Source organism: Anomaloglossus baeobatrachus, chromosome 3 (assembly GCF_048569485.1).
Source record: "Anomaloglossus baeobatrachus isolate aAnoBae1 chromosome 3, aAnoBae1.hap1, whole genome shotgun sequence".
In the NCBI taxonomy this organism is placed as follows: domain Eukaryota; kingdom Metazoa; phylum Chordata; class Amphibia; order Anura; family Aromobatidae; genus Anomaloglossus; species Anomaloglossus baeobatrachus.
The window spans coordinates 661,431,019-661,448,122 of NC_134355.1; the positions used below are offsets into that span (position 1 = coordinate 661,431,019).

At 45.1% G+C, this 17,104-nt stretch overlaps 1 protein-coding gene across 1 annotated transcript in view; it reads right to left on the minus strand.

Moving 5' to 3' along the window:
* Nucleotides 1-17,104, minus strand: part of LOC142297000 (cytochrome P450 2C14-like) — a 398,577-nt gene that overhangs the window by 372,159 nt on the left and 9,314 nt on the right. The window contains exon 4 of the mRNA XM_075341207.1: nucleotides 9,963-10,123. Within this exon, the coding sequence (XP_075197322.1) occupies nucleotides 9,963-10,123 (161 nt within the window). The remainder of the gene's footprint in view (nucleotides 1-9,962; nucleotides 10,124-17,104) is intronic.

Sequence of the window (17,104 nt, forward strand, 5' to 3'; positions counted from 1 at the left end):
CCCCCAGACAAGCCCTCCTCTTTATCCAGACTTGCAGGTTATAAATTCCAGAACAAATGATTGAGGTGGGGGTATTCTAAGGTAAATATAGGGGAAAGGGACTGTTTCCATTAAGGAGAACAAGATCACATGAAAAGTAACTGCCCATTATTTTACCCTGCCAATAGACCCACCAGTACCACAGCTTATGTGGTGCAGGAGGAGGATTGAGGTTTTGGCAAATCAGTATAATTAACGTTACAGAACATCATCTTGACAGTGCCTGGAGGAGAGAAGTTAAATTGTTTAGTGTATACTAGAGCAGCCAGAACAGTACTCCCAGCTGATAAAGTTCCTGAAAACTACAGAGTGACTCAAACTCTTCCTGGGATCGTGTTTACAGGACATGCTGCATTTTTGACTAAAAGTATACCTGTCAGGCTGACACTAGGGGGAGAGGGAGTCCTGCAGGGAAATACACTACATTAATGTGATTAAGCCAGGAGGGGAACTCCCAGTGTGCTGAGCATCAGCTGGAAAGCAGAACTGGGGGTTGGTCGGCAGGCCGGGTCATACATAGTAGGGGGAGAAGGAAGACCGGAGGAATGAGCAGAGACAGGGCCGAGGTCAGTACCATAGGAAGCAACAGAGTGGGGAGGTAGGAGAGAGCGGGGGGGGGGGGGGAAGACACCCGGGACTATTGTGGAAAGGAAGGAGGTGGGACAGAATTGGCAGAACCACTAGGGGACAGATCAGGATAACACTTACAGGGACCAGCACTTACAGGCAGAGCAGTGCTAAGCTTATAGCCTGTGCTGGTTCACCGGAGATGACAGTATTTAAAGCATCCAAGCTCTGGAAGTGAGGCCCGGGTGAAGGCTCCGCACCCTAGCCATGTGGATGGGGAGGCGGAGCTGTGACAATACCCTTGACATTGACTGTAGGATAAAACACTGAAATAGTGGAAAGAATCCTCAACACAGCTAATTGCCAAGTAAATCTGTTGGGAGCAGACCTGCCAGCAGCTATAGTGGCAAGTATAACATACGGGGGAGATAAGGTTATTGTGGAAGGACCAATTTCAACCAGATTGTTAGAGGCATATCTTTACATAGAACAGTTAATAGATGTCCACCCATGTGCCCAGAGAGCAGTTGAAGATGTATTTATTGAACCACATATTTATGCTGCTTCATTAAAACAAGTGCCAGAAACAGGTGGCCCACATTTGTTCTTCCTTTTGCCCATACTGACAGTGATGGCAGTAAAGGTTAAAGCAAAACCAGGGACCGTGCCTGTAAAGATTAAACAAGATCCCCCTAAACCAAGAACAAACCAGAGCGATCACAGAACAAGTACAGCAGTATATGTCAGTTTGGGGTGTTAAGAGTGCAGATTGCTTTGGAATACCCTCTTGTTCCCAATATGGAAAAAAGTCCCAGGGGAACCTCCAAAGATACCATATGGTCCATGACCTAAGAGGAGTAATTGAGAATTATCATAGACACCCCCATTGTAACTTGTTAACTCCAGGGAGGGGCGACTTCTCCTTCAGCCTTTACGGAGGCAATGGCAAGAGTTCTAGAGGGATGGATATTGCATTATCCAGACACTGCAGTGTGTGTGTGTGTGTGTCAGGACTTCAAGAGTGTTTAGAAGAGTAGGTTTTTGCTTTTTTAAATTTTTATAAGAGGCAGGGTGTAAAGTGTCCAAAGATGACCTTTAAACAATGTCCCAAAAACATGACTAGCTAGTTGATCACAAGGGCAAAAGCAGAAACCCCAGAAAGAAGGAAAGCAATTCATCAAGTACCTCTTCCTACAACCGTTAAACAGCTTTTAGCCTTTTGAGCCTATAGGATATTGGAGAGAATGGAACCCAATCAAAGTATGCTGTAGACCTTATATCATGCGGTAGCAGGTGGAAACAAACTGGGTAGAATTATCCTTAGGCCCGTTTCACACGTCAGTGAAAAACACTGACGTTTTTCACTGGCGTGTAAAACACGCACATGTGCCTGCGTGTGCTGTGAATCACGGCTTAGTGCAATCCGGGCTCCGTTCTCCGTGGCCCGTGATTGCACTTAGAAATCAACTCACCTGTGCGCGCTCCCGCTGTCCATGGTGCTGAATCCTCCCGCGGTGCAGCATCCGGCCGGCGGTGACCCCTGCAGCAGCTGCTTCCGGGTCGGCTGTGTCGCGCATAATGAATATGCGCGACAGTAATCAGCCGGCTTAGAAGCAGCAGACTGCACGGGCTGCAGAGGACATCGCTGGACGCCAGGTGAGTTAAAATGTTTATTATTTTAAATGCACGTTTTTTTTTCTGGCTCGTGTTTCACGGACCACACCACTGCGTGGTCCGTGGAACATCAGTGATGCCAGAAAAAAATTGACATGTCTCCGTGCAGCAATCACGCACACGCGGGTACGCTGCACTGAGACACGTGCAGTGAAAAAATCACTGACGTGTGAGCAGACCCATTCATTATAATGGGTCTGCGTATGTCAGTGATTCTGGTACGTTTAAAAAAAAAACACAAACGTACCAGAATCACTGACGTGTGAAAGTGGCCTTACAGAGATGCAAGAAAGAATGTTAGGATACTACTTTTAGTTCACTTATCAGCTCCAGCACTGGCACTACCACTATCAAATAACAACAAAGCGTTCAATTTATTTTGTCATGAAATACTAGGCCATGCACAAGGTGTACTTACACAACTGCATGGAAACAGAGACCCCCTAGGATACTACTCAGTTTAGTTAGATGCTATCATCTGAGGATCCCCATCCTGTATCGGGGCAATAGTAGCTGCTGCTGCAGCTGTCTTGAGACATGGTAACTCATAGTGCTGAAGTACCCATTGATCATACAAGTGCCACATGCAGTGACTGAAATTCTCATGCAGGCTCAAACAAAACATTTATCTGCTGCCAGACTAACAGTATGTATAAAAGTATGAGGTAGCTTTGCTAACTCTGACAAATGTGACCCCTTTAAAAGGTGTACAGTTTGAACCCAGCTATATTGTTGCCACTGGGTCCGTAAGAGGGGATATATTAATGGGCCAAGCAGGAGCAAGAAAAGGAATGGGAATATGAGAGCAGAAAAAGCAGCAAGACACAATTTAGCACAAGAAATAATTTGTGAAGAAAGATAAAGATGGAGAATGAGTGTATTCGATTCCACATAGTTTTTGCCTTCCCTAATGCTGATGAATACCACGATTGTTTAGCGCTAATAAAAACTGAGATGCAAACTCGAAAATGTTGTTGAAACCCCAATTGCTAATACACTGAGTTGTTTTTTTTTTTTTTTTTTGTAGATGGTCCCAGGGATTGACATGAGGGGAGTTCATGGACAAAATATGCTGGGACTACCTTGGAAGATGTTTTAATACTGCAACCTCTTGTTCAGCACAGGAGGTCGTGCTGAAGGCACTCACTGCAGCGTGTATAATGGCAGAAGGTAATACTGTAAACATTTATACTGATTCCTGATTTTCTTTTGGATTGGCACATGACTATGGTTCATCTGGAGGAGCTGAGATTTCATTCAGTCCTGAGGTACACTTATTAGGCAACTTTTTAGGGCTTTGGAGCTACCCAAGCAGGTGGCTATTAACCAGGCTCGAACTAAGGAAAAGACAACGGAAGCTCAGGGAAATGCTCTGGCAAACACTGCTGCTAAAGCAGCCGCCATGATACTGCTACCAGATCACTTTTGGGTGTAGTGTGCAACAAGATACATCTGTGGACTTTGAGCTGCTAGGTAAAATGAAGCAATGGTCTTCAACAAAGGAAATAAAAATGGAAGAGTAAGGGAGTAGTGTGTGTGTGTGTGTGTGTTTGTGGCCATCTGGTGAGAGGTGTCTTCCCAGGTCACTCTTCCCAATGATGACTCAATTGATGCATAGTCCAACTCACTGTGCTAAAGAAACTATGGTAAGTTTGGTGAACCAACACTAGTTGAACCAGGATTTAATCAAGCTACTACTGTATATGTTTCTGCCTGTAGTGTCTGAGCCCTCCATAATCCAGGAAAACAGTTAGCGTTACCCCCAAAGATGTAGTCCAAAACCACTGTACCGGTTCTAGCAACTTCAGATTGATTTCATACACCTACCTAAGTTATGCATATATGAGCATGTTCTTGTCTATGCTGATCTCATTTCATGGTGACCTGAGGCCTGGGCTTGTGCACAAGCCAATGCAAAATCCGTAGCGAAAAAACTGATGAAGTGTTATGTAGGTATGGAGTTCCAGAAACAATAGTGATGGAGGAACACATTTCACAGAAGAGGTATTAAGGAAGGTTTTAAAAGACTTAAGGGTGCTTTACACGCTGCGACATCGCTAACGATAGGTCACGTAGTTAGTGACTCACATCCGGCGCCGTTAGCGACATAGCAGCGTGTGACACCAAGGAGCAACTATCGCAAAAGTGTTAATCGTTGATCGTTGTCACGTCGCTCCTTTTCATATCGTTGCTGCTGCAGGTAGGATGTTCGTCGTTCCTCCGCCAACACACATCGCTATGTGTGACACCACAGGAATGATTAACATCTTACCTGCATCCACTGGCAATGAGGAAGGAAAAGGGTGGGCGGCATGTTCCAGCCGCTCATCTCCGCCCCTCCTCTGCTATTGGGCGGCCGCTTAGTGATGCTGCAGTGATGTCGCTATGACGCCGAACGCACCTCCCCCTTGAAGGAGGGATTGTTCGCCAGTCACAGCGACATCGCTGATGAGGTATGTGCGTGTGACGCTGACGTAGCGATAATGTTGGCTACGGCAGCGATCACCAAATGTCGCACGAACGACGGGGGCGGGTGCTATAGTGCACGACATCGCTAGCTATCGCTCTGTCTCAGCGTGCAAAGCACCCTTAAGGCTATGAGCCCATGGGAGTTTGCACCTGCAGATATATCCGCAGGTATGTTCGCAGGTTTCCCGCAGCTGCTCCCCGGAATCTGCAGCTATCCTTTGCTGTGGGATTCCAGCGAAATATCTGCGGACATTTGTGCGACTTACCTGCGGACGTCCCGGCCTCTATCTCCATAGTGCAGGGGCGGGATTTCCGCAGATATTGCCGCATGAAGAATTGACATGCAGTTACGTGCGGCTGCGGGACATCCGCAGCATATTCCGCAGCCGCACATATCACAGCATTGATACAGCACTCCTCATGTCCCATAGGATAACATGGGGAGTGTCTGTACTTTCTAAAACCTGGATTTATCTAGAAAAGCCAGATAAAAACGTAGGTTTTTTTGCAGCAAAATCCACGGGTACATTGTGCCGTGGGTACATAGCCTTAACAATACAGCAGGAATTGCACACCCCATATCATCCTCTGAGTAGTGGAAAAGCTGAAACGAAATGGGACTCTGAAATTAAACATTCAGAAGATGATTGCACAGAAAGGAAAACTATGGACTGAATGTCTACCAATAAATTTTATGTTCAGTTAGGACCAATCCCAACAAGACACTGCTTTCTCCCTAGGAGATTCTTTGTGGGAGCTTTGCTAAAACAGGTTGGGTTTTTTCATCAACAGTTGCAGCACCTGCATGGGGACCTAATTGGATATGTTGGTGCTTTAGAACAAATATCGTCACAAATTCACCATTGCGGGTTTTTTTTTTTTTGTTTTTTTTTTTCTATACCAGTCCAAGAAGGGCTGGAGGGCTGTCATTTACTAAAGCCTAGAAATTGAGTGGTGGTAAAGAAACACGAGCAGAAGTTTGGAACCCAAATTTGAGGGGCCATTTCAAGTCCAATTAACTACTCCAACTTCAGTTAAGCTGGAAGGAAAGAATCTGTGGATACACGTGTGTCAATCTAAAAGAATATCACCACTGGCCAATAAGACAATATATACATAATGCATATATTGCAGAGAAGTACATGTGTTATTCCTGATTGTAGCGGAAGCTATACATAAATATAGCTTATTAGTAGGTTGAGCTGTTCAGAATACACATATTGAAAAGTTGTGTGTATGTATATATGTAATATATGTATGTATGTATATATATATGTATATGTGTATGTGTATGTATGTGTGTGTATGTGTATGTATGTGTGTATGTATGTATGTGTATGTATGTATGTATGTGTGTATGTATGTGTGTGTATGTATGTGTGTGTATGTATGTATGTGTGTATGTATGTATGTATGTATGTATGTATATGTATGTGTATGTATGTGTATGTATATGTATGTGTATGTGTATGTGTATGTGTATGTGTGTATGTGTGTGTATGTATGTGTGTGTATGTATGTGTATGTATGTGTATGTATGTGTATGTATGTGTATGTATGTGTATGTATGTGTATGTATGTGTATGTATGTGTATGTATGTGTATGTATGTGTATGTATATGTATGTATATGTATGTATATATATAATCTCTATCTCTCTCTGTATACCTATTTGTGTCAAAAGACTAAATGTTTCCAGAATTCTAAAGGTTTGTTGTTTTTTTTTTTTTTTTTTATATTTTAGGAAAGAAAAAGGACACTCTTATTCTCATGCATCATGACCAGCCGACCAACACTGCAGCAGCATCAGAACCACTTCCTACCAATAGATGCTATCGTTGTGGTCAAAACAACCCTCAACATGTTACTCATTGTGTATCTTGTAGACTCCCGAAGATAGAATAGGGACAGGGATGGGGGTGGTGGTGTTCACCTTGAATGGTATGCTTTACCCATATGGAGAAGGGCTTATCCCTTTTTCTGTGTGACATAGGGGTGGATTAACCAACCTCATCTGTTAGGAAGGGATGCAATTATTTTTTGACCGGTATGAAGTAAGAGGGGTGTTAAAGTAATGAAGGAGTTAAGCCTTCAATGTATAGGGGGTGAGGATCCACTACTTGGAAAAAAGACATTTGGTATAACTGGGTGGATGTTGGGAGTGTCTGCATTTACTATGCTATTATGTATACTGTTATTGGTTATTCTCTTGTGAACACCTTCATTTATGTATGAACTATGTGAGGTATATAATAAAGGGTCCACCCTCTAGGGATTGGATTTGGATTATTTTAAAACCAATTTGGATTCTTAACTTTGTGCCAATTCCCCAGCGCTGACAGAATCCTTGAAATTCCTAAGGTAGTGAAAATCTACTTTACAGTAGATATCTTCACCAAAAAAACTAAAGCAAACATACAATAATCACGATAGAAATGACAGTCAGGAGGAGTCCAAGTTAACAATAAGCAAAGAATTGATATTTGAACATTTACCCAAGTTATAGGAAACAAAGTCGCCAGGTCCAGAAGATTTGCACCCTAGAGTCCTGAAAGAGGAAATGGTACTGCTGTCAACTTCAATAACTCATGGGAAACAGGAGAGGTCCCTTTTTTAGATTGGAAAAAGGCAAATGTGGTCCTTACTTACAAAAAAAGGGGGGGGGGGGGGGAGAAGGATCCAGGGAATTACAGGCCAGTAAGCCTGACCTCCATAGCAGGGAAAGTCCTCCAGCAAATTGTCAAACATTTACTAATGTACCTAGGAGGGAAGTCATTAATTATCCAGAGCCAGCATGACTTTATGATCAACTAGAAATAGGCTCGATGCTATCGTATCGGGAGTGCAGTGAAATGAACATCTGTCTATGCTTAGTGGTGATCACAGGCGTAGTGGACATCATACAGCTGTACACTGTGTGTAGGTGGCATCTGTGTATGCGTGTGTGTATTCTCCCCCCCCCCCCCAAATCCCGTGCCCCCAATCGGAGAAAACACGTGTCTTTATTTACCTCTCCAGCGATAATGTTCGGCTCTGCTGCTTCCCGCTTCTGACCTCTGCTCATTCTACTCACTGAATATTCAAGTGGTGGAAGCAGGAGCAGTGCTAGGGACCGCATCGCTGGGGAGACGAGTTCAGTGTATACATGCATTACGTGTGTGAGAAGAACGGGGACATCGCCGCATCTTCTGGGCACGAACTGCGCATGCGCAAGTAGCGGTGCCGCATGACTGAATAGGGTTACAGAAACTGGCAATTATGTATGTAGATACATTTTTTTCAGACCAACCTGATTTCCTTCTAAAACAGTCACTGAATGGTTGGACCAGGGGAATGCTGTGGATATAGTATATACCTTGACTTCAGTAAGGCATTCAATAAAGTATCACATGACATCCTCATTGAAGAAATCATCAATTATGGAATCGACAAAAAAATAGATGAATTCATAACTGGCTTAATGATTGGGTACAGAGTAATACTAAATCGCTACACCTCTGTCCTGGGCCCAGTGCAGTTTAATATCTTTATAAATGATCTGGATAACAGAATTATCGGGGACTCAAATTCGCAGATGATACGAGGAGTAGCCAACACTAGAGAGGGAAAAAGATCGTATTCAAAAGGATCTAGACACACACAAACACCATTCTGTTCTCCTTGGCCCATTGTTCAACAGGGACAAATGCAAAGTCCCACATCTGGGTAAAAATGTAAAAAGCATGTATAATATGGGAGGAATAGAACTAGGTGATAGCACCGGGGCAATGGACTTGAGCATAATAGTAGATCCTAAATTCAACATGAGCCAACAATGCAGAGCTGCAGCTAAAAAAAACAACAAAATTCTGGGATGTATCAAAAACAAGCATTGAATCTAGATCAAAAGATGCCATTATTCCTCTATACGCTGCCCTGGTCAGATCCCACCTGGAATACTGTGTACAGCTCTGGGTGCCCCAATTCAAGAAAGACATCGATATATTGGAGCAAGTCCAGAGAAGAGCAACCAAGATGGTAGAAGGTCTGCAAACCATGTCCTATGAAGACTGGCTAAAAGAACTAGGAATGTTTAATTTGCAGAAGAGAAGGCTGAGAGTAGACTTAATAGTGGTCTACAAATATCTGAAAAGAAGTCACAGTGCAGAGGTAACCACCCTATTCTTAGCACAAGGAAGTACAAGAAGCAATGGGATGAAACGTAAAGGAAGGAGATTCAGATTAGACATTTGGAAAAACTGACAGTGAGGGTAGTCAAAGTGGAACAGGCGACCACGGGAGGTAAGGTGTTCTCAATCAATGGAAATCTTCAAGTGGAAATTGGATAAAAGTATAGCAGGGGGTTGGACTCAATGGCCCTTGAGGTTCCCCCCAACTGTACCATTCTATGATACTGCAGGTGGTATATCCAAGCATAGAGGAGGTGCTTCCAAATATTAAGGGAGGGCAGATCCATAGGCTGCTGATTTACAAGGAAAACGCAGACAAGACTGGAGGAAGATAGAACACATCTTCTGTGTATGCGTGCAAATAAAGACTAAAATAATTAGTAGCCTGTAGGGAAGGAGTCGCAAAGGCTTTTGTGGTGTGTAAATGAAGAAATGAACCCATGGCAGAGCACATGAGGATGAAGAATGAAATAACACACTTTTCAGCATCAGTGTCTGTTAGCACACATAAAAATGATCCCTTATTGACTATTGATCAAAATCAACTCAGTAGAAATTAAATAAATGTATGCTGATACATGAGAGCTAGTGAAGGCAGCAGCATTCTGGACACTCAAACCGCACATTCAGAACCTTACGGTCTATGACAAGTCCACAACAGGAAAATTTCAAACTAGTATCAGAAGAATATCATGACCCTCTTAAAAGATCAAATACAGCAGTGGCTTAATTCAGCCAAGCCTGTGAAACATAGACTGTTTCAGCTCTCCAGTAGACCTAGTATCAGGCATGAGGTCAACAGTGTCCCCATATCGACTGTGAGTCACCAGGAATAGTCAGTCACAGGGACGAAGGCAGTGCTGCAATTATTTAGGTGGATGAACTGATCTAGTAAGTATATGGCCTCTTGTATCTGACTATTGGAGTGGCCTGAAACTCTGATCCCAACCAATCACATCTTAAAGTCCTATCCCAAAAAAATAGTAATTCAATGTTATTTCTCCGAAAAGCCCTTTAAATACAATATGGAAATGAGATGCTCACCATTGCCTGTGGGGTTCCAATTAATTGCATACTTTCATTAATGATCCTCAACAGCTTTAGAAGTGTGGGATCTTCATAATCCAATCGATTGCCAAGTATGATGGAGACTATTATGTTGGCTACAGCAGCATTTATAATCCTGGTGTTATCGAAGGGTTCACCTGGAAATACAATGATATGGCAAAGGGTGTATATATAAGAAACATCTTTCATCGTGTGTGACATGTCGCTATCTTAACAAATACTTCATGTTCTGGTGTATGAGTGCCCATCAAATTTATAGCCAACGGTCAACTCTGTGGCCTCCACCAATATAAAAATTAGCAACAAAGAGGAATAAATATCCTCCAAAAAATAAAGCATTACAGCAAATAAGGGCAGTAGTACATCGGCCGGGCCAAAAACTAGTACTCTAGCAAGATGCAGCTAAGCCCACACTAAGTGGAGGCATCACAGATGCAGAAGGAGCAAATACTACACAGACTTCCAAACATGGAGGGGGGAGATTGCTGGATGATAAAACTGCACACTGATGGCTTGCATAGAGCGCTGTTCACACATGCACAGTCACAAGCCCGCAGCCCATTAGGTGATGCCCATACTATTAGATCAGGAGGGCTGCCAAGCCGTACTCCATCTGTGCACCATACAGGGGCAGGAACTCTTTTTTTTTTTTTTTATGCAAGGCCTAACAAAGGGGCCTGGCTGTATCCTGTACAAAAAATGAGGTTTTGTTTGGTTTTATGGCCATAAAACCGAAGCCTACAACCCTCGTCACGGGAACCTCATGCTTCTAGGTCCCTACACTAAATATAAAACTAGCAACAAAAAGAGGAATAAATATCCTCCAAAAAAGTGGCCTCCACCGATGGCAAAAAGGATAATTTTGTTTGTTTTTGTTTTTTTTTTTAGTACAGCTGATGTCAATCTTGCCGTTAGTAGTGATAAAGAAAACCCAAGATGAAAATGTAATATGGACATCTACCCTGCTGTAAATAAGTAAAAGCAAAATAGCATAGAAATAAACATATGGTACTTGGTAAACACTTTTTGATCAAAACAGTGTAAAGCCATCCCACTGCGACAAGGTGAACCTAAATCGGGACAGTACCTACACTCTCTAGTATTATAACTTTTCCATGTGTCAGAACAGCCCTCAATCTGAATAAGGGCAGAGAGTGACTGAGTCCAGACCAGTTTTGAAACATGGTAAGGTTTTAATACTAGAATGTTAGGTACCATCCTGATTTGGGTACACCTTGTCGTGATGGGATGACTTTATGCTTTTTTGATCAAAAATAGTATTTACTAATTACCCCATTGTCATGAAAAACTTTAAAGTCCCTTATATCCAAACCAGAGCTAGCACAGATGAGTGTGGCTATGGCAACCTTATCTCATCGGCTATTGGAATGGGTTGTTTACGACCAGGGAGGGATGTCAGTAGATGTAAGAAAAATGTGCACAGACATTTTGGTCTGCTAGGTAAAAAAAAAAATCTATGAACCCAAAGAACCTTATGCTATCTGAAATGAGTCTCCAATCTTCTCATAAAGATTGGCTCTGCACATCTGCTTTACCAGTCAGATTTTACATCTGTACACGCCACATCAATGCAAAGCCCTGCTACAGGGGCTGGGATTTTAGTTATGTACCTGTGGCACCCCTGAGGTTTCGGTCACCACAAGGTACTGCACCTGACTTAAGGTGCGGTTGTTGCACCCCAGTTCTATGGGGTACTCTGTCCCGGGCCTGGTTTAACTGGGAGTGTGTCACAGATGTAGTGGCCGGTGCCCGGCTCCGTGACCCTGGGGTCGCTTTTAACAGACGGAATATTTATGTGACGCCGTGGCAAAACCAGGTAGTCACACAGTAAAGGCCCCTGCATAACACCATCTCACACAGGGTTACACACGGCCAACCAGGAACCCTAGTCACCTCCCCCCAGGGTAGGAAAGGCACACCAGTGGGCGGGACCAGGCGGATGGAGAATGCGCACCTAGGGGTCTGGAGAACCCGGGGCGGGAAAAAGAGTAGTCTAAGTTAAAGTTCAAGTGGAGTAGTTGAGGAGGAGAAAGTGAAAGCGTCGTGGTTGGAGCCCCGGCGTGCTGGCTAGGTGGCAGATAGTGGTCCGTGTCTGTCAGGAGATGGGAAGACAGCTGCCAGAGATCTGAGGTGGACAGGGTTGGAGCCCGCCAGTACCAACACCGGAGAACAGACCCAGAAACTGTGCACAGAGGAGGGACTTGGACTCTGAAGCCAACACCGGAACCAACGGCCTCACTAATTAACCAATTGAGGGCAGGATTATAGGTCCTGTCCCAACCAAAGTCCCAAAAGCAGACAACAGTCCACCGCGGGGGATAGGGCATTCGCCAGGGCCCGGTAGATCCCACGGGCCAGCGACAGCGGGCAGGCTCACAACAAAATGACCGGGAGCGGACTCCCGTGTTTCACACCGGGAAGTCCACCACACTAAACAGAGTGCAGAGGAAAGTGATACAGACCACCAGCCCGGGTGTGGGACCAGATATACCCGACTGCGGCGGCAAGCCACCAGCACCTTCGTTTACCATTGGTCTTGTGTGATTCATTTAATCGTGAGTAAACTAACATCCCCCGGTATGACCGGGTGCGCCGGCCCCCGCAGTCACCATCCTCAGCATAAGAGACACTGGGCCCCGGGGCATCCATCCCTACCCACGGAGGAGTTAACATCCAGCTGCTATCCCATCGTCCCCCGGGTGCCCCACAACAGCAGCGGTGGTGCCATATTTCACCACACACTGTGGGTGGCGTCACAGACAGTTTACGGCAAATCCCGTACAAATATGTCCCCTTTTTATTTGAAGTGTCAGCGCGACCCCCGGGTCCGGTAGAATCCCTCGAGCCACACTGCGGATCCGGATCCGAGCAGCCCGGCTGCTGGCACGGGGGTGGCACATTTACAGGGAAAATTAATACAGTTTTTGTCATGACGCCACGCCACCTGCGAGTTGTGGCTATGGAGATGGAGCCGCCGCTGTACAGTCTCTTACTGCTAGGGCTGATGTTAATGACAGCCTGGATGTTGAGGCCCTCCACAAGTAGGGCCAGGCCCCAGGGGGATAGATGAAGGTTGGGGCGTGAAAAGAAGCTAGGCCACACAAGGGATTGCAGTGTAACTGGTTCTTTACTCAGAGATGTTGCTGGCAACTCGATGGAGGCTGGTCCTCCCCACTGGTCCCTTTAGTTCCAGTGCTGGTGTGGTGACCTGGTGGCTTCCTTCCCCTGCACCTGTCTCTGGTTGGTGGGTCCCCGTGGCTTGGAGAGTCTGGGGGTCCCCTCCTGGTTGTCTCTCAGTCTTAGTCCGTATGGCAGGTAATTTGAACCCTGTTTGGATCGGTCTCTGTTCTTGTTCCCAGGCTCTCCTGTCATTACTGTGCCCCGGACTGGTCGGTCGGGGAAGTTCTGGATGGTCCCATCACCGTGCAGATTTTATCAATTCCGCATGGAACGTTTTCCTGACCTAGGGCTCTGTACCCAGTCGATGCTATGGTTCTGAGAGTACGCCACCGTACTCCTTCAGCAACTACACTACCTCGCCTGACAGGTCACTGTTACACTCCCCCGTCAGTACCATTTACGTTTGTCTCCTTTCACCTACACTTACTGTCTGTCCCCGCCTCCCTGGTTGTCGTCTGGTGGACTGGATCAGTTCCACCCCTAGGTGGCCATCCTTTGGGTCCAACCCTAGCCCACCACCAGTTTCTGTGGGGGGGGGGGGGCAGGGAATATAATGAATGTTTTGGTGTTATCGGCACTGGTCGTCTGGGTCCCTGGGGGTAGGCCCTGCATCTTTGACAGGATACAGTTCCTTGTAGCTCCTGATGGCTCAGGGGCGCTACATGGTGCTCAGTCTGGGTCCGGAGGAGGTCGGTACCGGTTCCACATACATTCATTCCATACATACAGAAGGTAGCCTTCCCCACTGGGGACCGGGCTTGAGTCGGGTCTTAAGGTTGCCATCCAAACAATGGGGCTTCCACCCACTAGCAACAGGAACTCAGGGGAGGAGTGACCACTAAGGGGAAGTAAGAAGGAGCAACAACCGAAAGGGAAGGGAAGCAGACAGGAAAGCAGCTGGTTCACCGGTAGCTCCTGTGGGACATAGGAGAAAATTCGGTTGCTGTGGGGAGAGCGTAATTGCTCCCTGGCAACCGGCGCAGTTTAGGGTGCACAGCCCTAAGGTGGCGTACACTTCAGGTTGCGCCACCAGAATATGCAGGACAGAAGGATTTCATGTACCTCTGGCCACACAAGATCACGGAGCAAATAGAGCCCGAAGTTACCATCACGGTCAGGCCCCAAAAAGGACTTGCGCTGCCTGCAAACGGGACGGGAACCAACTTACTACCACCGGAGACCCTGTGTAGCTTCACGCCACGGCGACCCACACAGCACAAGAAGGAAGGGCCCACAGACTACCGTACTGGTGTTGACCTCCGTAGGATCCATCACGGCTGAAACTGGCACTCTGTGGTTCAAGGTCTTTACTCCCTGTCTGACAGCCTCCCACAAAGTCTGTCAGCCCGTACTTGCCGTCGTCCCGCGCTTCGCTGCCAATGGCCTCTACCACCACCATCATCCTCCCCTTGGGCCTGGCTCTACCTGTGTGGAGCCGAACCATCTGAGCTGCGATACCATCCACCCCAGAGGACAGCACCCACAGCGGCAGCTAATCTCTGCCCGCACAGCACAGGTGGCATCAAGAGACAACTACTCCCAACATCCCCACCATCACATCGTCCATCTGTTTTATTGACACCGACAAGGTCACAAAACCGGGCAAGGCCACCTGTGACATCCCCTTATCTTCTCTGGCCTGGTGACGAATATACCCAAGACTCCATGGGGCCTGTCATACCTACCTAATATTTTCTTTTTTTGTTATTTTTGAGAAATTAATTGAATTTGTTGGAAAAAAAAAATACAAAAGTAGACCTTTTTCTGTGAATCTGTTTTTGCACACCTGTTTTACTTATCCTATATGACAACCATACCTTGCACCACTATACTGCAGCCTGCTAACACATTTTGCTATCTGTATGTGTATCTAAAATCTACAAATAACACTTGGAGACATAGGTCCATAAAAGAGGGACTTTTTTATTAATTAATCATGATGCCATAAAACACAACTAATTACATAGGTGAACCCTGGTAGGTATAAATAACTGAACAGACAAAGCAGCATTTATATGCATAGAGTGGTACAGTTAGGTCCAGAAATATTTGGACAGTGACACAAGTTTTGTTATTTTAGCTGTTTACAAAAACATGTTCAGAAATACAATTACATATATAATATGGGCTGAAAGTGCACACTCCCAGCTGCAATATGAGAGTTTTCACATCCAAATCGGAGAAAGGGTTTAGGAATCATAGCTGTGTAATGCATAGCCACCTCTTTTTCAAGGGACCAAAAGTAATTGGACAAGGGACTCTAAGGGCTGCAATTAACTCTGAAGGCGTCTCCCTCGTTAACCTGTAATCAATGAAGTAGTTAAAATGTCTGGGGTTGATTACAGGTGTGTGGTTTTGCATTTGGAAGTTGTTGCTGTGACCAGACAACATGCGGTCTAAGGAACTCTCAATTGAGGTGAAGCAGAACATCCTGAGGCTGAAAAAAAAGAAAAAATCCATCAGAGAGATAGCAGACATGCTTGGAGTAGCAAAATCAACAGTCGGGTACATTCTGAGAAAAAAGGAATTGACTGGTGAGCTTGGGAACTCAAAAAGGCCTGGGCGTCCACGGATGACAACAGTGGTGGATGATCGCCGCATACTTTCTTTGGTGAAGAAGAACCCATTCACAACATCAACTGAAGTCCAGAACACTCTCAGTGAAGTAGGTGTATCTGTCTCTAAGTCAACAGTAAAGAGAAGACTCCATGAAAGTAAATACAAAGGGTTCACATCTAGATGCAAACCATTCATCAATTCCAAAAATAGACAGGCCAGAGTTAAATTTGCTGAAAAACACCTCATGAAGCCAGCTCAGTTCTGGAAAAGTATTCTATGGACAGATGAGACCAAGATCAACCTGTACCAGAATGATGGGAAGAAAAAAGTTTGGAGAAGAAAGGGAACGGCACATGATCCAAGGCACACCACATCCTCTGTAAAACATGGTGGAGGCAACGTGATGGCATGGGCATGCATGGCTTTCAATGGCACTGGGTCACTTGTGTTTATTGATGACATAACAGCAGACAAGAGTAGCCGGATGAATTCTGAAGTGTACCGGGATATACTTTCAGCCCAGATTCAGCCAAATGCCGCAAAGTTGATCGGACGGCGCTTCATAGTACAGATGGACAATGACCCCAAGCATACAGCCAAAGCTACCAAGAAGTTCATGAGTGCAAAAAAGTGGAACATTCTGCAATGGCCAAGTCAATCACCAGATCTTAACCCAATTGAGCATGCATTTCACTTGCTCAAATCCAGACTTAAGATGGAAAGACCCACAAACAAGCAAGACCTGAAAGCTGCGGCTGTAAAGGCCTGGCAAAGCATTAAGAAGGAGGAAACCCAGCGTTTGGTGATGTCCATGGGTTCCAGACTTAAGGCAGTGATTGCCTCCAAAGGATTCGCAACAAAATATTGAAAATAAAAATATTTTGTTTGGGTTTGGTTTATTTGTCCAATTACTTTTGACCTCCTAAAATGTGGAGTGTTTGTAAAGAAATGTGTACAATTCCTACAATTTCTATCAGATATTTTTGTTCAAACCTTCAAATTAAACGTTACAATCTGCACTTGAATTCTGTTGTAGAGGTTTCATTTCAAATCCAATGTGGTGGCATGCAGAGCCCAACTCGCGAAAATTGTGTCACTGTCCAAATATTTCTGGACCTAACTACCACTAGCAGACACTGACAGAAAAGGGCTGCAGTGCAAGAACAATACATAGGCCCTTTGCAGCCTAAGAGCGCCTAAATATACAAAATTGCACCTGCTTTAGAAGTAGAAGTGTGACCTTTAACCTCTTGGGCCTATGTGAAGCCACAGAGGTTGCACCTATGATATGGCCACCCCTGAGTACTTCCAAACGTAGGTCATACTTGGCCTCCTTTACCAAGACATGCGTATTATTG